This window comes from Seriola dumerili, unplaced genomic scaffold (assembly GCF_002260705.1).
Source record: "Seriola dumerili isolate Sdu_G_001 unplaced genomic scaffold, Sdu_1.0 BDQW01000052.1, whole genome shotgun sequence".
Taxonomy (NCBI): domain Eukaryota; kingdom Metazoa; phylum Chordata; class Actinopteri; order Carangiformes; family Carangidae; genus Seriola; species Seriola dumerili.
The window spans coordinates 21,877,710-21,901,951 of NW_019174307.1; the positions used below are offsets into that span (position 1 = coordinate 21,877,710).

General features: G+C 39.0%; 5 protein-coding genes and 1 pseudogene across 5 annotated transcripts; 1 reads left to right on the forward strand and 5 right to left on the reverse strand.

Moving 5' to 3' along the window:
• Positions 1-1,502: 1,502 nt before the first annotated feature.
• LOC111218057 (trace amine-associated receptor 13c-like) lies at positions 1,503-2,664 on the forward strand. Its single transcript, XM_022740150.1, has 2 exons — positions 1,503-1,678; positions 1,848-2,664. The coding sequence occupies exons 1-2, from the start codon at positions 1,503-1,505 to the stop codon at positions 2,662-2,664; spliced, it is 993 nt and encodes a 330-aa protein (XP_022595871.1).
• Positions 2,665-7,705: 5,041 nt separating this feature from the next.
• On the reverse strand, positions 7,706-8,963 carry LOC111218375 (trace amine-associated receptor 13c-like). Its single transcript, XM_022740649.1, has 2 exons — positions 8,794-8,963; positions 7,706-8,525 (listed from the first exon to the last, which is right to left on the reverse strand). Exons 1-2 carry the CDS (start codon positions 8,961-8,963, stop codon positions 7,706-7,708), a joined length of 990 nt encoding a protein of 329 aa, XP_022596370.1.
• Positions 8,964-10,825: 1,862 nt separating this feature from the next.
• LOC111218058 (trace amine-associated receptor 13c-like) lies at positions 10,826-12,260 on the reverse strand. The gene is made up of 2 exons (XM_022740152.1): positions 12,091-12,260; positions 10,826-11,672 (listed from the first exon to the last, which is right to left on the reverse strand). The coding sequence occupies exons 1-2, from the start codon at positions 12,258-12,260 to the stop codon at positions 10,826-10,828; spliced, it is 1,017 nt and encodes a 338-aa protein (XP_022595873.1).
• A 188-nt stretch (positions 12,261-12,448) lies between these two features.
• Positions 12,449-14,292, reverse strand: LOC111218059 (annotated as a pseudogene).
• A 1,471-nt stretch (positions 14,293-15,763) lies between these two features.
• Positions 15,764-16,957, reverse strand: LOC111218717 (trace amine-associated receptor 13c-like). Its single transcript, XM_022741145.1, has 2 exons — positions 16,785-16,957; positions 15,764-16,565 (listed from the first exon to the last, which is right to left on the reverse strand). The coding sequence occupies exons 1-2, from the start codon at positions 16,955-16,957 to the stop codon at positions 15,764-15,766; spliced, it is 975 nt and encodes a 324-aa protein (XP_022596866.1).
• Positions 16,958-20,111: 3,154 nt separating this feature from the next.
• On the reverse strand, positions 20,112-21,297 carry LOC111218693 (trace amine-associated receptor 13c-like). Its single transcript, XM_022741106.1, has 2 exons — positions 21,125-21,297; positions 20,112-20,913 (listed from the first exon to the last, which is right to left on the reverse strand). The coding sequence occupies exons 1-2, from the start codon at positions 21,295-21,297 to the stop codon at positions 20,112-20,114; spliced, it is 975 nt and encodes a 324-aa protein (XP_022596827.1).
• Between the last annotated feature and the right edge of the window lie 2,945 nt (positions 21,298-24,242).

Genomic DNA, 24,242 nt, shown 5'->3' on the forward strand with positions numbered 1-24,242 from the left:
TGCCATGCGCTCTCACATTGAAGCTGTCACAATCCAAGGTTCAGTGAAAGTAGCTGCTAAGAAACTCTGAGATGAAAGCAGCCAGGACTCTTGTGTCGTTATAGTTGTGTTTCTAATAGTGTCTCTGCCCATATTTGTGTCACACTTACAGGACCAGGACACTTTGCTCAATGCTTCATCTGTTGCGTTTGTAATATATCTGTTTCTATTTCAACTCCTGTCTAAACCCCTATCATCTACGCCTTTTTCTATCCCTGTTTAGAAAGTCAGTTAACTCATTGTTACACTTCAAATACTGAAGCCTGGCTCCTGTGAGGCTATGATAGCATAGAGAGAGTGGGAGACGTATTTAAGACAGTCAAATAAATTTAAGGATCCTTATCCAAAAAGAATGCTGTTTGGCATTTTTTGATGCCAATATTTTGAACAGAGATACTGGAAACAAAATGTGACATTTTCTAGCGAAAAAATAATTCTTCATGCAGCAGTGTCAAGTGATTTAATCTAGTCTAGTCTAATGTAGAAAACTGAAAAGCAGGACACTCTTTAATGTAGTGATACAGGAATATGTTATCATGTCACATGAGTCAGTTTTCCATAACTTCTCATTTGTTACGTCACTGAATTTGCATTATTATGTGCACTTTATGATACTTTACATGTGCATTTATTTAAAAAAACAGCGACAGATATCCTCAGTAAGTCTTCTGTCTGAAAAAGGCAAAACAAAGGGGAAACACTGAGTTATTATGATCGATGCTGAATTGAGGAGGAATTTTTTCTGAATTTTGTTGTTGTTTTTTCTTAAGTAGCAGTGCATTGAGCTCTCAGGGCCACCGTAGATATGCCTTATGGGATGTATTAATATTGATGACATCTCAAATTAGAATTTCTCAACTTAAAATGCTGAACATATGTAGAGGTCCTGCCAAAATCTATGTATAATACACAATACATGTACAAGCTTGATACGGTTCCATTCATCAACTTTATTCTAAGGAGTATCTGAATCAGATAATAGGATCAGACACCTGCTGTGTATTTGCTTCCCCTTAGTTAGGAAGTCCAAACACAGGGTCATTATTTTTCTTACACAACCTCTTTGAGAAGAGCCAAGGCAGACACTCTTCCCACTCTGCTTTCAACCTGGTTGGGAAAACGGGCCCAGGCAAAGGGGTCAGACCAACAGTGATTCCAGGACCCTCGAGACAGAGCTACCTTGCACAAAAAAAGGGCTGCTGCTTTGTGGGTCTATCACATGCGAGGCTGAAAGTAAGAGTCGTGTGTCGCCACCTGGGCAGCTAGCAGAGACATTTACGGCACATTAGTAAACAAAAAGTCAGTTACTGCTACTGAAAGAAAACTGTCACCAGAGAGCGCGAGGGAGGGAAGGGGGGTGTGGAGAGATAATACAAAGATGTGACGGAGAGCTTCAGGCAGAAAGCTGACGGAGCTCAGCAGCTTCTCATCTCCTCTGATGATCTGATGATCTGATGATGACGATGATGAAAAACATCGAAGAAGCTGAGCTCTGCTTTCCACAACTCCTCAACTCCTCCTGCAGGAAGACGATGCATCCTCGCTCTGTATCTATGCTCACTTACATCATACTGTCCTCCATCTCTGTGTTCACTGTGACTCTCAACCTGCTGGTCATCATCTCTATCTCCCACTTCAAGTAGTCGAATCTTTTTTTTATTAGAACATATCAGAACATAAAAATAACCAGATGTCAAGTATGTGAAGGAAAAGTGTGATGTTTTTAAATAATGCTTTTCAATCATGGCTGTAATCTGCTGGATCATCGACACTACGACAATAATCATGTTGCTCTCCTACCTCTCCAGGCAGCTCCACACCCCCACCAACCTCCTTCTCCTCTCTCTGGCTGTCTCGGACTTCTTCGTGGGCCTCCTCATGTCCTTTGAGATTGTGCTCATAGACGGCTGCTGGTTCCTCGGTGACTTCATGTGTGTTCTGTATTATGTTTTGGTCTACATTATCACCTCTGCCTCAATAGGAACTATGGTGCTCATATCTGCCGACCGCTATGTGGCTATTTGTGATCCTCTGCATTATTCTACCAAAGTCACTCAGAAAACAGTTAAAGTGTGTGTTTGTGTGTGTTGGCTGTGTGCTGCTGTCTGTCACAGTCTGCTGATGATGGACAACCTGACACAACCGGGCAGGTATAACTCCTGCTATGGAGAGTGTGTGGTTGTTATTGATTATGTTGCTGGACTCGCTGATCTGTTTTTGTCTTTTTCTGGTCCTGTCACTGTCATCACACTTCTGTATCTGAGAGTTTTTGTGGTGGCTGTGTCTCAGGCTCGTTACATGCGCTCTCACATTGCAGCTGTCACAATCCAAGGTTCAGTGAAAGTAGCTGCTAAGAAATCTGAGATGAAAGCAGCCAGGACTCTTGGTGTCGTTATAGTTGTGTTTCTAATATGTCTCTGCCCATATTTTTGTGTCACACTTACAGGCCAGGACACTTTGCTCAATGCTTCATCTGTTGCGTTTGTAATATATCTGTTCTATTTCAACTCCTGTCTAAACCCTATCATCTACGCCTTTTTCTATCCCTGGTTTAGAAAGTCAGTTAAACTCATTGTTACACTTCAAATACTGAAGCCTGGCTCCTGTGAGGCTATGATAGCATAGAGAGAGTGGAGACGTATTTAAGACAGTCAAATAAATTTAAGGATCCTTATCCAAATAAAGAAATGCTGTTGGCATTTTTTGATGCCAATATTTTGAACAGAGATACTGGAAACAAAATGTGACATTTTCTAGGCAGAAAAATAATTTCTTCATGCAGCAGTGTCAGTGATTTAATCTAGTCTAGTCTAATGTAGAAACTGAAAAGCAGGACACCTTTAATGTAGTGATACAGGAATATGTTATCATGTCACATGAGTCAGTTTTCCATAACTTCTCATTTTGTTACGTCACTGAAATTTGCATTATTATGTGCACTTTAGTGATACTTTACATGTGCATTTATTTAAAAACAGCGACAGATATCCTCAGTAAGTCTTCTCTGTCTGAAAAAGGCAAAACAAAGGGGAAACACTGAGTTTGTATGGATCATGCTTGTGTATTCTGCATTGTAAATTCACACAATATAAGCCGGGTAAGAGAAACAAGTGTAAGGCAGAGGTGGAAAATGTACTGTATAAAAGCACATCATCAACTTTTTCTCCTTAAATTTTAATATCTGTGGAAATGTAGGCTATACATATTTTATAGTAAAAACATTTAATAATAACAAATAAAAATTATATTACACACATGTCACGCATTTGGGCTCATTATTATCAAAGGGTGGGACATGCTAATGTACTTAGGAAATGGACACAAGATAGTTACACATTCAACCTGGGCTCCTAGATGCCGAGACTCACACACAAATCATCAAACTTGGTAGAACAACAAAAATAAAAGAAGCCTCTGCTGGATTTTTAATGCACTACCCCTAGTTAAAATCATATTTAGACTGATATTTACTCCTTTACTATAAAGAGCCCTGTATTTGTCTACCTTATTTCTGACTGATGTTCAATTCCAGTGTCTTTTTTAGGATGATATTATCTGTAACTAAAACTACGTTCAGAGGTGATGAAGCACTTTTTTCAGCCCTGAGTCTGTGTCGGTAGTCTTCCCTTCAATCTCTATTACCCCAAACAACCTGTAGCAATAAGGTAGGGCAGCCTGTATGAGGCCTGTGGAAACCAGGGAGAAAAATAACTTGTTGCACCATATACTGCTCTTTCTTAGGTTTCTCTCTTCGCTCAACAAAGTGAAAAATAGTGGAACGAATGTTACTGTCAGGTCATATCCACAGGGTCTAGCATTTTTTTGAATTTTTGCAGCAGTAGTGGCCCAACAGTTCTAAATGAAGACTTGAACATGTGATGAAAGAGCAAATCTCTTGAAGGGGCCCTTCACATATTTTACAAGTCAAAGTAAATGTACATATCACCGGGAGTACTGTGACCACGCTGCCTTGGAGAACGATTAAATATCCTCTATCGCTTTTGAGGAAGCTTTGGTTTTTCTCCTTTTTTTTTGGCACAAATTTAATGTGTGTTGATGACTGTTATCTTCATTAAATGCTTTAATTTAGATTTCTTTAGCTTGCGTTTCAATTGTCTCAATAATGCTTACAAGTTACCAAAGACCTTATACTGTTTCAGGCCAAGTTGTGATACATTTTTACCTTTAAAGTGCTGCCACCACCAGATAAGGACTGGAGTCTCCAACCCTGGGTAGAAGACTGGGATTAACACATTCAAGGGGCAAACTTGAATAAGAAGTACAAGCAGTAGTTTGCCTCAGCTGACATGGTTTAGTTGGCAAACTTTGTTTTACCTAGTATGTCAATCTGGTATTCAGCACCTGTACTTGATTCTCCTAAATTCAGACACAGGGTTATTGGGACTAAAACATGTTCTTTCTCACACAAGGAAGTTGCTGATAAGAGCCAAAAAAACTGAGCTTTAACCACTCTGGACACTCTGAAACACTGAGATGAAATAGCTAAGAGTCCTGATGAACAAATCAGCAGATAGAGCTTGCAGCAGACATGCAACTGGATATGTAGTTACACATTAAAGTCAACAAAAAACTGCAGCCAAACCTGGAACAATGTGGAAGACTGACAGTTCTTAAAGGCTCAAGTTGCTGACTTACAGCAGGTATGGTATGTGAAAGAAGGAGCGTGATAGTTTCTTCTGACAGGTATGACAGGTCTCAATGGGAGTCTATATTTGGCTGGTAATAAAACCTGCTTTACAGGCTTGTCAGTCAATTTTTTCCCATGAGGGACACTTGTCCTTATCAACAGGTATGTTTTAGTCATCAGATAATCGCCCATGCTGTCAAACCTTAAAGTCACCCTGTGATTGTTTTGCTGTATGTTTGCATTTAGTGTTACTCACAAAACACATTATGTGTATGCGTATGTGTGTGTAACCTTAAGATCAATCATCTTAAATGCATTTCCCCATCATAAACCTGCATTGTTTAGATCCATGGTTCTTAACCTGGGCGTGTCATGGGGTTCATGGGAAACAGTTCTAAAATAAGTTAATGAGCACACACAAAATGTGAGTACATGACATACTGGCATAACGGCACCATATATAGGCTGGTTGATAGAAACTCCCATACAGACCCACTCAGGGTCTCAAACATGTGAGGAGGAGTGTCACCACTTAGGAACACTTACATAACAGATAATACCCTGAGGATTGTAAAGGATGAACATACAGCTGAACCTCAGTCACTGCAGGTATCCCTCAAAAAGCTCTTTGAAACTGTGAGGACTGGCCAAAGTGACCTCACAATGATGGTTTCGAACCTAAATTTGTCCCCGCAACCATAGCAAGACATGTCACATGTACATGCCCTAACATAAGTTGATCTGCAATAAAGCTACTGTGATTTCTCCTGCTAGAACAGAACAACACAGACAACAGTAAAAAATGGGTCATTCAAATAAATGCAGTTTTTGGCACTTAAATTTTGTACCCTTTGAGGTTGGTCTGTCATGCTTAATGCCTTTCAGGGGAGAGTTGTTTTGCAATGGCAGAGCAGTTTTCAGTGAAACATTAGTCTACAGCTTAAGGCTCTAAACTGTTGTGACCCAGCTGGGCAAAAACAGGTTAAAATAGAAATTATTAAAGTTATAAACAATTGAACGTTTGACTTAAGATTAAGTTAATGTTTTATTTATGTTTTTATATATTGCAGTAATGATAACTTAGTCAAATCTTTTATTTCACTCATTCACACTCCTTTTTTAAATTTAACACGTTTACGTTTTGCAGTGCGTTTTTTTGCGAGCGAGGGGAGGGCCCATGTTTGAGACGGACAAGAGCTAGCAGTAGCCGCTCGGTTGAAAGAACGTTTTGCTAAACAAAAGAGAAACGGAAGGAGTTAAGTCAAGATAGTGACTGAAGTCAAAGCTGTTGCCAGGTTACGGAGAAGCGGTTTCCCTGCAGAAGCCACGAGACCGCCGGAAGTGCCCCTTTGAACTTGCTTCGGTAAACTAGCTTCCCAACTCTATTTTTGCTAGTTTTGTTGTGTGTTAGCAACGAAGTTATTTCCACCTAAAGCCCATTCTAGAGTTTTACTGTGGTTTGTGAATATCAAGTGTCTAAAGTCTCTGAAGGGAAACGTATTTGTTGCATAAAATGTAAGTTTCGTAGTAATATTCACCGTGTTACTGAAAGAAACGTGAATTTCTTCCTACGTACTCCTCATGTTGCTAGATAATTTATTTTCCAAGCAGTATTTTTAATAAGAAACGGTGAACTGCGGAATTTTGAAAATTAGTGTGTTTATTTTTCTTTCACCGACAAAGTAAAGTTTGTAGGTGTAATGTTTTATGTGTAAGATATGTTTCTATGTTTACACAAATATTGGTTAAACTGGAACAGTTTAATTCTAATTCCATGGGCATGTTTTGTTACAACAAAAATAATTTTACTATCATTAAGGGTTTCGAGGTTGAACTAGTGAGTAACATAGTTCTCAATATGTTATGTGCAATAAGTATGTGTATTCAGTCTGCACTCTACTTTGATGATGTTATGATCTAGGAAGATGTACAACTTAAGAGGAACAGAAGATGACATGAAAGAAAGCAGAGCATAGACTAGAAATCTGTTTTTAAATGCAGGTCAGGTCTTTCATTGAGTGGGAAGATCCAGCAATTCCAGTAGATGGCAAGCCTCCCAGCCTGATTTCCAGGAATCCGGATTTACATGGCAGCTGAAACAGCGGGATGAGCTATCTTCGTTGTGGTAGGATCGTACCAGTCTCCTGGATTGGTACCAGCGTGAACACACATTATTCTTAAAGAGTGCATTCTGACACATAAGATCTCTATCTGATCTGACCTCAGACAAAGTTGACTTAAAGCGGGAAATCTCATATGATAAGACAAATTTCTTAGGTTTAAAGGGACCAGTATTTATCTTTCATATTTATGTTCTTATGATGCAAGTTGCCTTGTTTTGCTACTCAAATGCAAACTGCAGTTACAGTACAACAACTGAACTGAATTCACTTGTGTTGATATTGTTTTGTTCATTGTTTGTGCACTCAAACCTTAGCTCCTTACGAACTTAGAGCGAGGTGTACTCACCCAGGAGTGGGTTAGGTTTTGCCCTTGTGAGCTCTGCTGCTCATATGAAATTTGTTTGCATGCTAATGTTGACGCTGTAGCGTATGTTATTTGGGCTTAGTGGTTGGCTAGCTGGCTAGCAGACCAGTGGCTCTCAACTGGTGTGCTGAGAAGCAAGATTGTGTGTCTCCGTCCCTGAAGTTGTGACATTGATGAGAGAGCTACCTTAATAGCAATTTTTCTGTTTTTCCAGTTCACTAATTCTGTCCCGATAAAACCACATAATGCATCAGCTAATGTTTTTGTGAAGTGAAAGTTCAAGTCTACTCTCAAAGCATGGAAGATTAGGGCTGCTCTGTTTGCCCAGTCTATGTTTATCACTAGAGCTGTACACATTCTTTCTCTCTCTCCGTTTATTGTCCACATCCCTCCTCGCACAGTCTGTTAATCCTGAGAGAGAGAACATGATTCATGAATCTTTGAAAACGTAAACATGTAAGAACGTCAACTCGATTACAACAGTGAATACATTTCCATCTTCACAGATGAGTTTATTGATGTTACTCATCACTACAGTATTTTAGTATCACTGGAGTCAGGCTGCAGTATCTTCAGTGTAACAATGACTTTGATAGATTTTCTAAACCAGGGATAAAAAAAGGCATAGATGATAGGGTTAAGACAGGAATTAAAATTCAGCAGCCAGACTACAAAGGGTGTGGATGAACTACTATCTTCAATATCCTGACCCACAAGGGATGGGGAGTAATATGGACAGAAACATATTAGAAACACAACTATGACAACACCAAGAGTCCTGGCTGCTTTCATCTCAGATTTCTTAGCAGTTAATCTCACTGAACGCTGCAGTGTGACACCTGTAATATGGGGCCGCACAGCTTGAGCCTGAGACACAGCCACCACAAATACTCTCATATACAGAAATATGATGACAGTAATGGGGCCAATAAAGGTAAAAACAAAGTCAACAGCTCCTGTGATGTAGCTAAGGACAACTATACACTCTCCATAGCAGGAATTCTGTGAATAAGGTTGTCTCAGAAAGTCTTTTAAAATGAGACTGTTATATAGAACAGAGCAGATCCAACACAGACAAACACAGATTCTTGTTCTGCCCAGAGTAACTCTGGTGGTGTAACGTAGAGGGTCACAAATAGCTAAATAGCGATCAATCGATATGAGCACCATATTTCCAACTGAAGAGGAGGTGATGGTGAAAACTGCTACATAATACAGAGCACACATTAGTTCACCCAGGAACCAGCAGGCCTCTGTGAAAAAGATTTCAACCGGCATCAGCAGGACACCCACAAGGAGGTCTGAGACAGCCAGGGAGAGGATGAGGAGGTTGGTGGGGCTATGGAGCTGCCTGGGGAGGAAAAATATAATCACTTATAAGATTATCTTCAATGGTAGATTATCATCAATGGTAGCTTGGTAGGTAGTGTAATTACTTCTGGAGTGCCTTCTTTACATTTTGTTGAATACATAATATTTTCCAGCTAGGATTTTTAGAACACAAAATTAACCAAAATATTCACATTAAAGGGCGTACAATTGAAATCTATCTTAAGTGACATTACTTCACATAAACATCATCATGAAAATATATTAGCATATTCTGAGAGTATATCTGCCTGAAGTGGGAGATGGAGATGATGACCAGCAGGTTGAGAGCTGAAGTAAGCAGAGAGATGGAGGATAGCAGAACGTAAACAAACATTGGATCAGACTGAGGCGGCGTGGGTTTTTTGCAGGAATTGTTGAAGAGCTGTGGAAAGCAGAGTTCAGTTCCAGTCTCCATCATCAGAGAGAGATGGAGAGGAGCTGCCGAGTTCTGGCATCTTTTTGACCAACACTATTCATTATACAGTTGAGTGATGTAAGTCTTTTTCTCCCATCATCGCTCTATTACTGCGATTTTTTTCCTCCAACAGGGACTGAAGTCCCTCCCCTCAGCTTCATCACCTCCCTCTGTAGTCTGTGCCTGTCTGTGTACACAGTTGCCTTCAGCATTGATAGGCTATTACTCATGAAGTGTAACCAATCAGTGTGGGTGGGACATTGCTCCAGACCACCCAGTGGTGACTATAGACAGCGACAGACACCTGGATTAGAGCCGAAGTAGCACATTTTTAAATTCAATTATTAAATTAAATTTAAATTACATACAGCCAGGCAGATAATTGGTCAATCAACCATTTAGATATGAGTGACATGTTCAAATGTAGGATAACTAGCACAAGTAGAGCAGAGTCATTAAAAGGAGCTATTTGTAAGTTTTGCTATTGCTACACAGTTAATGTTAGCATTAACAGCTGTTACTTACCAGTCAAGAAAAAACATTGCAAGTTCCGCATAAAACTTCATTTCCTTTAGCTGTCCGGAAAAACCCTTGTGTGTGTTGAACTGAGTGACAGTAATGTAGTTTATATCAGATACTAATTTAACTGTTTAACTGATTTACTGTACATAGATTCAGAGATATACAGACGTGCATTGCATTCACAAAAGATTTTTAAGTGCTTCATTATATAGATATTAAAGCTCATATTCATTGTGTAGATAGGATAGACGACTAAAGCATGTTGCATCATTATGCTCTCCTTTTCAAACAGCGATGATTGATAACCACCTTAACCTTTTCTCAAAAATACAAGATCAGTACTTCATGATTACAAAATTAAGATCTCATAATTATGAGCTCTGTATCACATAAATGTCGAGATCTTTTCCCTTATTCATCCGTGTGCATGCAATGTGCTTCTATAAACAGTAAATATGTAGTTTGTTTAGTGTATCCAGAAAAGCATTTTGTTTTATGGTTTTTATTGCTGTTTAATATAAAGAAAGGACTCTCTTATTCTGAAACAACCATGGTCAAGAACGGAAAAGGCAGAGTAATATTGAAGGAAAAGGAAAAAAATAAAGAAGACAGAACTCACATTATTATGTGTTGAATTTTAAGGCCATATAAGACATTATAGAGATAGATATTATAGATCAGGTCAAAGATGTAACAAGGTATGTTTAATTGGCTTTTATGTGAACTAACTTTACATTCTTCAAAGAGTACTGAAATACAGATATAATCCCTCTGAGATTTGGTTGCATTTAGTTATTTAACTTTTTATTTGCTTTACTTTTCTGCCTTTCTCATATGTTGGTTTATTGAGGATGCAGTTGGAATCAGTACAAATCATTTACATTAGCCCATCAGTCAAAATTGTCTTTATTGGCTGGTGTGCCGCAATCTGTTTGTTATTACAATATAAGTCAAGTTCATGTTTTGTTTTCATTGAAAAACAGGCAATGTAATATTATTCCTTACTGATATACATGTATGTTTCTACATCTTCTATATCTGCATTACAAACCTGGCACAGAATCACCAGGGAAGATACAAGTGTCTGCTGACATCTGTTGGTCCAGACTTCAGGAATCTATAGAAATTGTAGTTTCCTATATATTCAAATTAGGAATAGAAGTTGGGACTTTAAACCTATGGTTTCTTTTTAAATTGAGTGCACAGCAAAGACAATAAAACATCCATCACAGCCCAGATACTTCCAGACTACATCCTAAAGGTGATGTTTGGGTTAATTACTACTTAGTTACTAATTACTGAACAACATGACCTAGTACACTTTTCTGTTCATGGTGAGGGTCTCATTTCAGGCAGCATGCAGTGACTCTCTCCAGCATGTTGGCCTCACAGGAGTCAGGCTGCAGTATCTTCAGTGTAACAATGAGTTTAACTGATTTTCTAAACCATGGATAGAAAAGGGCGTAGATAATAGGGTTCACACAGGAGTTAAAATAAAACCAAAACATTACAAAGGCTGCAGATGAAGCATTGAGCAAGATTACCTGGCTTGTGAGACTGTTACAGTAATATGGACAGAAACATATTAGAAACGCAACTATGACAATACCAAGAGTCCTGGCTGCTTTTATCTCAGATTTCTTAGCAGTTACTCTCACTGAATGCTGGAGTGTGACACCTGTAATATGATACCGCACAGCTTGAGCTTGAGACACAGCAAGCGCAAATACTCTCATATACAGAAATATGATGACAGTAATGGGGCCAATAAAGGTAAAAACAAAGTCAACAGCTCCTGTGATGTAGCTAAGGACAACTATACACTCTCCATAGCAGGAATTCTGTGAATAAGGTTGTCTCAGAAAGTCTTTTAAAATTAGACTGTTATATAGAACAGAGCAGATCCAACACAGACAAACACAGATTCTTGTTCTGCCCAGAGTAACTCTGGTGGTGTAACGTAGAGGGTCACAAATAGCCAAATAGCGATCAATCGATATGAGCACCATATTTCCAACTGAAGAGGAGGTGATGGTGAAAACTGCTACATAATACAGAGCACACATTAGTTCACCCAGGAACCAGCAGGCCTCTGTGAAAAAGATTTTAACCGGCATCAGCAGGACACCCACAAGGAGGTCTGAGACAGCCAGGGAGAGGATGAGGAGGTTGGTGGGGCTATGGAGCTGCCTGGGGAGGAAAAATACAATCACTCATAAGATTATCTTCAATAGCAGTTACAGGCTTCGTATGTTTAACAATAAATTCTGTTTACATTTAGTTGAATATGTAATATTTTCAAGCTAGGATTTTAAAACAAAAACCAGAAAATTCATTTAAAAGAATTGAAATCAGTGCTCCACTTCAATGACAGTACTTTACATGAATTGTTATTATGGAAATATATTAGCGTAAGCTAATTACTTCTGGAGTGCCTGCTTTACATTTTGTTGAATACATAATATTTTCCAGCTAGGATTTTTAAAACACAAAATTAACTGAAATATACAAATTAAAGGGCGTACAATTGAAATCTATCTTAAGTGACATTACTTCACATAAAGTATCATCATGAAAATATATTAGCATATGCTGAGAGTATATCTGCCTGAAGTGGGAGATAGAGATGATGACCAGCAGGTTGAGAGTTGCAGTGAGCAGAGAGATGGAGGAGATCACAATATAAAAAAACATAGCATTAGACTGAGCTGGTGTGGGTTTCTTGCAGGAATTGTTGAAGAGCTGTGGAAAGCAGAGTTCAGCTCCAGTGTCCATCATCATAGCGAGGTGGAGAGAAGCTGCATAGTTCTGTCAGCTTTTTGGAGACGACTATCCATTATACAGTTGATTTAAGTCTCCTCCCATCATCTCTCTTGCTCCATTACTCCCATTTTTTCTGTCCAATATTACATCACCTCCTTCCTTTAGTAAGTAATTTTTTCTGTTCATAGTAAAGCAGTATCTCTCTACAGAATGTTGGCCTCACAGGAGTCTGGCTGCAGTATGTTAAATATAACAAGGGTTATGAGGTTAACTGATTTTCTAAACCATGGATAGAAAAAGGCGTAGGTGATAGGGTTCAGACAGGAGTTTAGAAAAAACAAACATATTACAAACACAGCTGACGAAGCATTGAGCAAGGTTTCTTGCCCCACAAGAGTGAAACAGAAAAATGGGCAGACACATATTAGACACACAACTATAACAACACCAAGAGTCCTGGCTGCTTTTATTTCAGGTTTCTTAGCAGCTACTTACACTGAAAGCTGGAGTGTGACAGCTATAATGTGAGAGCGCATGGCACGAGCCTGAGACACAGCCACCACAAATACTCTAATGTACAGAACAACGATAACAGTAATGGGAACAATAAAGGTCAAAATAAGATCACCAAGTCTAGCAATGTAGTAAACGACAATGACACAATCTGGACCAAAGCTGGAGTTATACCTGCCTGGGTCTTTAAGGTTATCCTTCAGATTTAGACTTTGAAGGGATATAGAACCTGTCCAACGCAGACAAACACAGACTTGAACTGTTTTCTGAGTGACTTTGGTAGAATAATGCAGAGGATCACAAATGGCCACAGGGCGATCAGCAGATATATGAGCACCATGTTTCCTACTGAGGCAGAGGTAATAATATATGCTAGATACTGATACAGATCACACATGAGGTCACTGAGGGACCAGCAGCCATTGATGAGCATAAATGGAAAGAATATGAGGAAGCCCATGAAGAAATCTGAGACAGACAGAGAGAGAAGGAGGATTTTTGTGGAGGTGTGGAGCTGCCTGGAGAGGAAGAAAAGTGGCACATTCACCGTTTAAATTAATATAATTGGTCAGAAAAAAGCACAAAGAGCAAAAACTGAAATAATAATAAAAAAAAACATTATTTGGACAGATTTTTGATTTGCCTGATGCCTGATCTCACAGTTTGAGATCAGACAATTACTACTTTCTGTAGCACGAACTATTAACTTTTCATTATTATCTATCAGTTTTATAAATTAGTGAAAGATTTGTCTATTTGAAGTGGGAGATAGAGATGATGACCAGCAGGTTGAGAGTCACAGTGAGCAGAGAAATGGAGGACAGCAGAATATAAATCAGCATGGCCAGAGAAGGAGGAGGTTGGTGGAGGTATGGAGTTTCCTGGAGAGAAAGACCAGCAATATATTCACCATTTTATATATAATATCAATTATAATTCAGATAAAAGCAGACTGAAATTCAAGAAAGAATATTTAGGAAAAAATACTCTTTTTTTCACAGTTTGAAATCAGGCAATCACTGTTTGTTTACCACAGATTGTTAACTTTTCATTACTATCTACCAGTTTTATAATTTAGTGAAATATTTGTCTACCTGAAGTGGGAGATAGAGATGATGACCAGTATGTTGAGAGTCACAGTGAGCAGAGAGATGGAGGTGAACAGAATATAAATCAACTGGGCCTCAAAGTGAGGACGCTTTGTCTTCCTGCAGGAGGCATTGAGCAGTTGTGGAAAGCAAAATTCAGTTCCCCCTAAACTTTACCTTTACCTTTCAGTAACTTTTCAAAACCAGTAATATTTGTACCACTTCATGCAGTGGTTAGCTGTGTGGAACAGAGAAAGTCAACATTCAGAGGAAACTCATTTTAGCTAGTATTTGTGGTGTCATTCTTTCAGTCGTTATTCAAAGCTTGTGACCATACGTTTGAGTTAGCATGTACATTGACTACAGTGACTTGCCTTGACGGTCTAGTACAGTGCTTGCATTACTGCTAATGCCACACGGATCTGTCTTTCGACCTCACATTCCATTTTACCCCACGAGACCCCAACACAGTTGACCTCCACTCATATACCAAGAGGGGTAACTGATTTCTGGCAGAGAACAATGGCCTCAGACTCAGAGCTGCTGACTCTGTTTTTGACAGCTTCATACTTGGTCCCAATTGAGGGGCCAAACAAAGAGTGATGCAAAGACCCTAAATGGAGCAGAGAATAACGACATTATTGTGGTGGAAGGTTTTGTGTGTCCCTTTGACCCTTCCAGGTGTGCTATCTTTGGCAACAGCCTGAGGTAGGGCCTCCCAAGGCAAATTGGTCCCAAGTGAGGGACCAGAAACGATTGATTCAAAGCCCCAAAATGGAACAGCAACATTTCATTTGTAGTACCTGGAATCAGAGTAGTGTAATGTTCAAAACCTGAAATTTTGAGGTGGCTGCTCATTGTTTGTGGTAAGAGGATCATTGAAACTTGTTGTGGCAGCAACCTGAGAACGTGCTGGTGAACACTTGCAAGGAAGTAGTCTGTCAAGTTAAGAAGGAGCTAATTTCAAATACTTTGAAATTTCAAGAATGATCAGTCCCATCAATCTGCCTCTGGATTACAAAGCAGCAATGAACTAAAAACTCTGCTGATGTCAATTAAAGTTCAGTTGTGATGAAGTTGTGATGAAATACTATTAGTAGTTCAGCCCGCATTTTGACCGAGTGTCCTCCCACTTCCACTCCACTACAGGTGGAGCTTTTACAACATTGTGCACGCTGTCCAAGGTGCTGAAATTGTGACCCCCATGGTTTGGGAGATGTTTGGTTGACCATTAGTGTCAAACTGATCAGTGGGATTTCCACTATACTGGGAGGGATATGCTTTAATGAAATTTGTCATTAAAAACCTCAGTGTTACTTTAAGTATCTTTGTAATTGATTACTTGAGAATTGTGCTTTTTTGGGGGGTCAGTTGCTGACTTGAGCTTATCTGAATTTGTTTCTGACTGTCAATTGAACTAAGAGACACTGACCTAGCATTTGTTATAACAAATCAGGAATAATCAAATAAATACTTCTTATTACTATAACTCTATACCCTATTTAATTTTCTCTCTGTGTCCCCAACATTCTGTAATGTGTGAAATTGGTTCATGAAATTCATGTATCTGATCTCATACAGGCTACAGTACATTTTGATGTAATTCATATTTATTTTTATTATTCTGACTCCTGAGTGAGAAACATTGCAGAGGGCCTCTGCCTATTTTTCACAATCAGCTCTGTGGTAACAACCCTAATCTTGTAAGCTCCCTGCAACAGCTGTCAACTGAATAGCTTCACTGTTTCACTGAAAATAAAATGGGAGAATATTGTAGTCTAACTGACACACTGTTGAGAGATGATTTGCAGGTAATAGTGACAACAATATGCAAATGTATTTATACCCAGAGTTTTACATGTATTATTTCTTTAAATCACCAACCAACAAGTACACTTTTCTCATTTCAGTGTCTCTCTACAGTATGTTGGCGTCACAGGAGTCAGGCTGCAGTATCTTCAGTATAACTATGAACCTAACTGATTTTCTAAACCATGGGTAAAAAAAGGCGTAGATGATAGGGTTTAGACAGGAGTTCACATAAATCAAACTTATTACAATTGTTGCAGATGAAGTATTCATTAAGTTATCTTGGCTAGTAAGAGCAACACAATAATATGGACAGAGACATATTAGAAACACAACAACAACAACACCAAGAGCCCTGGCTGCTTTAATCTCAGATTTCTTAGCAGTTACAAAAGTGACAGCTGTAACCTGGGAGCGCATGGCACGAGCCTGAGACACAGCCACCACAAATACTCTCATGTACAGAACAACAATAACAGTAATGGGAGCAATGAAAGTCAAAATAAGATCTGTAAGTCCAGCAATGTCGGTAATGCCAAGGATACACTCTCCAGAACAGGAGTTATGCCTGCCTGGTTGTTTCAGGGTATCTTTATGATTTAGACTTTGTAAGACTATTGAACCTGTCCAACACAGACAAACACAGATCTTAACTCTTTTCTGAGTTACTTTGGTAGAATAATGCAGAGGATCACAAATAGCCACATAGCGGTCAATAGATATGAGCACCATGTTTCCTACTGAGGCAGAGGTAATAATATATGCTATATACTGATACAGAACACACATGAGGTCACCGAGGAACCAGCAGTCGTCAGTGGCCGTAATTTGAAAGAACATGTGGAGGCCCACGAAGAAATCTGAGACAGCCAGAGAGAGAAGGAGGAGGTTGGTGGAGGTATGAAGTTGTCTGTAGAGGAAGACCAGCAACACATTTATCAATATATGTAATACGAATTATAATTCAGAAAAAAGCAGAGACTGCAAAGACTGAATTTTAAAAGAAAACATTTGGAAAGAAATACTCCTTTCCTCACAGTTTCAAGCAATCACAATTTTCTGTAGCACAAACTGTTAACATTGTATTACTATCTACCAGTTTTATAAATAAATGAAATATTTTGTTTACTTGAAGTGGGAGATAGAGATGATGACCAGCAGGTTGAGAGTCACAGTGAGCGGAGAAATGGAGGACACCAGAATATAAATCAGCATGGCCTCAAAGTGAGGACGTTTTGTCTTCCTGCAGGAGTTGTTGAAGAGTTGTGGAAAGCAGAGTTCAGTTCCCTCCAAGGTTTCCATCACCAGAGAGAGGAGGCTGCTGAGCTCCTGTAGCTCTTTGACCAAAGGTCTCTGTCATACATCTGATTTATCTCTTTCCTTCCTGTCTACTCCTATTGCCTCACCTCCGCTGCTGTTTTTCTATCCAAAGAGACAAGCACCTTGTTTTCTGTGCTCATCTTCCTCAAACTCAACCTTCATTTTTTTCTCCTTCTCCAATAGTACAAGGTCAAGGAACTTAGGCATACAATTTATTATGTTGAAATTATGCTTATTACTCTGATATATCACACTAAAGGATAGGTCCACATTTTGTCAAGTCTGTTTTAAGATGGTATTTCCATACTTATACGTAAATTGAACTTTGAACTTTGGATTCCACTTAACTAAATACTTCTTCTTACTATAATTGTACCCTATTTAATTTTCTCTCTGCGTCCCCGTCATTCTGAAATGTGTGAAATTGGTTCATGAAATTCAGCTATCCGATTTCATACAGGCTACAGTACATTTTGATGTAATTCATATTTATTTTTATTATTCTGACTCCTGAGTGAGGCAACAAACATTGCAGGTAGCCTCTACCTATTTTTCTCAATCAGCTCTGTGGTAACAACCCTAATCTTGTAAGCTCCCTGCACTACCTGTCTGGAGAAAATGTCAACACACCTGGCCACACAACTCATGTTATTACTTTGATTATGGTTGACAGCCAAATATCTCATCTCATGCACATCGGGCTAAAACATCATCGGATCTCATTCATACCAATTTTTAGGTTGATTGATGTAGTGTAATGTAGGGTGAAGATATTGTGGCACTCAAGGCCTTGAAAAGCTGCAAAGCTGGATCATGTTTTAGCAAACACAACAAAAATGTGAAACAGTCATGACATTAACTGCACAGTAATATGAACAAACCCTAAATAGCTTCACTGTTTCAGCTAAAATAAAATGGGAGTCATTCTAAGAGAATATTGTAGTGCAACAGACACAATGTTAAGAGATGATTTGCATGTAATAGTGACAACAATATGCAAAACTCTTTATACCCAGAGTTTTACATGTATGATTTCTTTAAATCACCAACCAACAAGTCCATTTTTCTGTTCATAGTAACAGTCTCATTTCAGTGTCTCTCTACAGTATGTTGGCGTCACAGGAGTCTGGCTACAGTATCTTCAGTATAACTATGAGCTTAACTTAATTTTCTAAACCATGGGTAAAAAAAGGCGTAGATGATAGGGTTCAGACAGGAGTTCAGGTAAAACAGACATATTACAAAGGTTTCAGATGAAGTATTCAGCAAGTCAGTTCACATTAGTACAAGGCCAAGTAACTTAGGCATACAATTTATTATTGTATTTATTACATCTTAAGATGGTATTTACATACTTATATGTACATTAAACTTTGAACTTGAAGTTTGAACTTAGCTCTTTGGATTTCTTTTTAGATTTTCTGCACAGTTATTCTATGGCACTTCCTCATGTGAACAACCAAGTGCAACATGATGAAGTTTGCAGTTATCTCCATCTTTAATTTGTATCATATTTTCCCCTTTATTTGATGGTCTGCATATCATTTGACCTTGACTGTCGCCATTCAGAACAACTAGAAGACCTTTTGATTTGTGATATGGTCAAGCTTGTGACCGTAGGTGAGCGTTGGCACGCACAGAACTGCTTAATTCAGAGCTTTGCATTCAGGCTCAGCTTCCTCTTTTCCTCAACGGTGATGCCACATCGATCTGCCCCCTGATGTCACATTCCATTTTACCCTCACTTGAGAAAAAGACCCCAAGACACTTGAACTCCACTCATTTCTCGAAGGGGATAATTGAATTCTGGCAGAGAAACATGGACTCTTTGCTGACAGCTTCATACTTTGGCAGCCAACCGCCCCAGTGCTTGCTTGAGATCTTGCATAGATTGATTCAAAGTCCCTTACTGTAACAGCAACAAGGAAGCTGTAGTACCTTTGCTCTGAAAAAGGAGACAAGGGCACCCTCCTAGAACTAGCAAGGATCTCATGGCCATGCTACCACAAAAGTGGTATCAACTCAATATAGCTGGACTCCTCTCTACTCACAGCATTAGAACTGGAACCATACTCCTGGAGAGGGGTTGGATTCTCTCCTTTTCAGACTAAGGTTGAGGACATGGAATCAGGGGGAGCTATGTTCCAAACCTTTGTTGTGGAGGTGGCTGCTCATTGTTTGTGGTTAAAGGATCATTGAAACCTGTTGTGGAAGCAACCTGAGAAGCTGCTGATGAACACTTGCAATGAAGCAGTCCGTAGTAATATAACTGTGACATATTTAAATGTCTTCCTATTTAAAGCCTTTTTATGGTTCTCAAATTCTTCTGATGTTATTTCTTTTATTTAACAACTCTTTATTGAACTTAGAGAGTAGCTCTATTTTCACATCTTTGTCATGTTTTCCATATGTTATTCATAAATATTTATTTCGATCTTGGGCAGGGGGTACTGCATTTTTTTTTATGTCCACCAGCGGGTCGAATGAAAATAAAAAGGACACTGGGGATTAATGTTGCTCATATTTCTAATTTATTAAAAATATTTATTGCTCATCAGTTTTTTTAACATCATTCTCTCTTTTTCAAACACAACCTCATTTGGCCCACTACACAGTGTTATTTTGGTTTGTAGATAAAAAATGAAAAGTTGATAGTACTCATACAGTCATTTTTACTCTTTCACAAAGGACATCATTAAGGAAGATACTAAGCGTCTTCTGATGTTCATGGGACAAAGACTACAGATCCTCCATTAGAAAGGGTATAAATCCCTACACCTTTAAATTATACATTAATAAAACATTAATCTCTATATTATGTTCAAATCCACTGTGCATGAGTACACAGCAAACACAAACGTGTCACAGTCCTGACATTATACTAACTCCACGGTAATATGAAAAAACAGTAAGTAGCTTCATCATTGCACTGCAAATAAAATTAGTCTCTCAAAGACAATATTATAATGTAACAGACACAACGTTAAGAGATGATTTGCATGTAAGAATGACAATAATATGCAAAACTCTTTATACCCAGAGTTTTACATGTGTTATCTAATTTAAATCACCAATCAAAAAGTAAATTTTTCTGTTCATGGTGAGGGTTTCATTTCTGGCACTATGCAGTGTCTCTCTACAGTATGCTGGTGTCACAGGAGTCTGGCTGCAGTATCTTCAGTATAACTATGAGCTTAACTGATTTTCTAAACCATGGGTAAAAAAAGGCGTAGATGATAGGGTTCAGACAGGAGTTCAGGTAAAACAGACATATTACAAAGGCTTCAGATGAAGTATTCAGCAAGTTATCTTGGCTTGTCAGGGAAACACAACCATATGGGAAAATACATATTAGAAATACAAATATAACAACACCAAGAGCTCTGGCTGCTTTAATCTCAGATTTCTTAGCAGTTACAAGACTGACAGCTGCAATCTGGGAGCGCATGACACGAGCCTGAGACACAGCCACCACAAATACTCTAATGTACAGAACAACAATAACAGTAATGGGAACAATAAAGGTCAAAATAAGATCAGCAAATCCAGCAATATAATTAATCCCAAGGATACACTCTCCAGAACAGGAGTTATACCTGCCTGGTTGTTTCAGGTTATCCTTCAGATTTAGACTTTGAAGGGATATAGAACCTGTCCAACAAAGACAAACACAGACTTGAACTGTTTTCTGAGTTACTTTGGTAGAATAATGCAGAGGATCACAAATGGCAACATAGCGGTCAATAGATATGAGCACCATGTTTCCTACTGAGGCAGAGGTAATAATATATGCTATATACTGATACAGAACACACATGAGGTCACCGAGGAACCAGCAGTCGTCAGTGGCCGTAATTTGAAAGAACATGAGGAGGCCCACAAAGAAATCTGAGACAGCCAGAGAGAGAAGGAGAAGGTTGGTGGAGGTGTGGAGTTTCCTGGAGAGAAAGACCAGCAATACATTCACCATTTTATATATAATATCAATTATAATTCAGATAAAAGCAGACTGAAATTCAAGAAAGAATATTTAGGAAAAAATACTCTTTTTTTCACAGTTTGAAATCAGGCAATCACTGTTTGTGTACCACAGATTGTTAACTTTTCATTACTATCTACCAGTTTTATAATTTAGTGAAAGTAGTCCACCTGAAGTGGGAGATAGAGATGATGACCAGCAGGTTGAGAGTCACAGTGAGCAGAGAGATGGAGGACAACAGAATATAAATCAGCATGGCCTCAAAGTGAGGACGTTTTGTCTTCCTGCAGGAGTTGTTGAAGAGTTGTGGAAAGCAGAGTTCAGTTCCCTCCAAGGTTTCCATCACCAGAGAGAGGAGGCTGCTGAGCTCCTGAAGCTCTTTGACCAAAGGTCTCTGTCATACATCTGATTTATCTCTTTCCTTCCTGCCAACTCTTCCCATTGCCTCACCTCCGCTGCTGTTTTTCTTTCTGAAGAGACAAGAACCTTGTTTTCTGTGCTCATCTTCCTCAAAGTCAATCTTCATCCTTTCTCCCCACCTGTTTCTTCCAACATTTCCTGGTATGATGTTTTCCCTTCCTTCTATTTTCCTCAGTCTTCTTTGCACTTCAGAATTGTTGATAATTTTTCCATCAAATTGACAGTAAGAAGATTAGGTCAACCCTAGTACATGTCTGGACCGCCTATGCTGAAATCCTGATTTTATAACCGCAAAGTCATCTGACAAAAACACCAAACACATAGATTAAAGACTGAGACCGACTATCTTTCTTATTTCATCTCTTATGCTGATTACAGACAGAACACGACTTGCGCTGCACTCGCCGCTCAGTTCAGCGCACTGTCCGGTGAAGTCGTGGTTGATAAGTTTTCTGAAGTAATAAACATTTTACGTATAATATTTTCGTTTTGCGCCGTTTTTCAATTACTGTGTTTCAATTGACTGTGCGGATGATCGTCACAGCGCACCGCGGTCAAAGTTCAACCAAGTTGAATTTTACACATAAGACACACCAAGCAGGGAGAGCAGGAGAAGGGGAGGGAGAGATTTCAACAAGTTCAACCAAGTTCAACCAAGTTGAAGCACTAGCTCGCTGGGCGGCATTGGTCGGCACAGCGTCAAACTGTTCTATCGTGGCGCAAGCCATTAGAAACAATGGGTTTCAGAGCGCAGCAGTGCCGTTGCCACGTTCTGTCTGTAAGCAGCTTTATACAGAGAACAGGCTCCGTCTGTGACCCACAATAGTTTAGCCTGCATTAACTTCAACCCCAGAATGTAACAGATGTTTATTAGAGACATGTCTTTATGTCTAACTCCCTCTGTTCGATATGTAGAATTGGTCATAGCAGTATTTCAGTGCAAATCCTCTTTTTGAGTTGCTCCCGTTTTGCTGTGTTAAAGTTACTGCATTATGTGTTAATACAAACTGGGACGTAATCCTTTATGTCTTAACAGGGCTTTTATAGCTTTGCTGCAATAAGTGTATCATCTCATTTCCGCTTGCTGGTTTATCTTGTTGTTTAGATGCTATTCAGAGCTGCTAGTTTCTTTAGCTCAGCAGTTACCGATGGCATTTCTCTCTCCCGCCCCCTCTCCTGCTCTCTCTGCTTGGTGTGTCTTATGTTTAGTCATCTCTCTGTCTCCTTTAGTAATAAGGATACATGTAGTGAAAGTAGTTTATTTGCTGTAATGGAGGCTCAGTGTATTGGAAGCTCTCCTCTGCTTCCCTGCAGTTCCTGAGCAGCTGGGAAACCAGAGCGATTTATTTGGAACACAATCTTATCAAAAAACAGGTAGTTAAATGAGCAACCACTGTCCCGCTCTGTGCCTCCGGCAGTCAACGACCATTTCATTGGTTTCATTACTTGTGTTGATCAGTAGGTTGTTTGTAGAACATCACTCTGACAGCTTCTGGACCTTGTCTCTGTATTAGATCATAGTATGCTCTTTTATTGTTTTCTTCGAACATGAGTATATGATAACAGTAATTACATTTGAGAGTGCTTCACAGTTATTTTTTTGCCTTTATTCAGATAGGGACAGTGAGAGAGTGACAGGAAAGTTGGGGAGAGAGAGGGGATGACATGCAGCAAAGGGCCATGGGTCAGACTCGAACTCATGGCCGCTGCAGTAAGGACTGAGCCTAAGTGGTACGCGCTCTACGCGCTCTGCCAGTTGAGCCACTGGTGAAGTAACTTTTCCAGGTAACTATTTACAACATAGAACAGTACATAGCCAAAGATTCACTCCTTCTCTGTTCTTAGTATCAGCCACTAACAGCTGTTTCTATTAGAAGGAGTAACAGTCAGTCGGGGCCTTTTCATGGGATCAACTCAGCTGACACATGACCTGTCCTGATTCGACTTTAGGGTCTGCTAAGGCAAAGAAGGGTCTTTTAATTTGAAAAAAGGTTTCATGAAGAAAGCACTGACCACACTCACCAGAGAGATAACAGTAGCAGACTTGTTATGCTACCACCAAAGGTGTTGCTATACTAACAATATCCGCACCATTCTATGTTATTCTGTCTTTCACACACACACACACACACACACACACACACACACACACACACACACACACACACACACACACACACACACACACACACACACACACACACATACACACATACATGGATTTGGATCAAGCAAATTTTCCAAAACAAACATCCAACCTGCAAGCTAATGGCTCTCTCATGACTCACTCTCATCAAAGTTTCACACCTTGTTGTATTAATGTCAGATGACTGCAAACTCTAATCTCAGGGGGATCGTTCCAATCAGAGGTGTTAAGAAAAACATCTGTGTTTCAAAGCAAACACATGACGTAAAATCCACACATCACCACATGATGTGAAATCTTGAACATTACACATGATGTAGCCTCTCTTGACAATACCAATGATTAAACACAGTACTCAGTAAGTACATTTAGAATAAATTAATAATAACTACATTTCCATGTAGTTATAATTAATGATTGATGGCTTATTTGTACATTATAGTATATAGTAATGTATTTCTAAGATTTTAAAATATGTAACACAAAATTTTCCTCATGACCTGAGGATGATATCTATACCAATGCTTATGTCATTCTTTCTAAATGATGCTGTCTCCTTCTTTCCTATCTGAGAGTGAAACTTAAATAAAATTGTCTTCATTTTGGGCAGAATAGTAAATAATAAAATTAAAAATAAAAATATGAAAAAAAAAAAAAACAGGAACGCAAACGAAATGCAAACAGGAAGCCAAAATAAAACAGTTATACAAAAAACTTCTGAA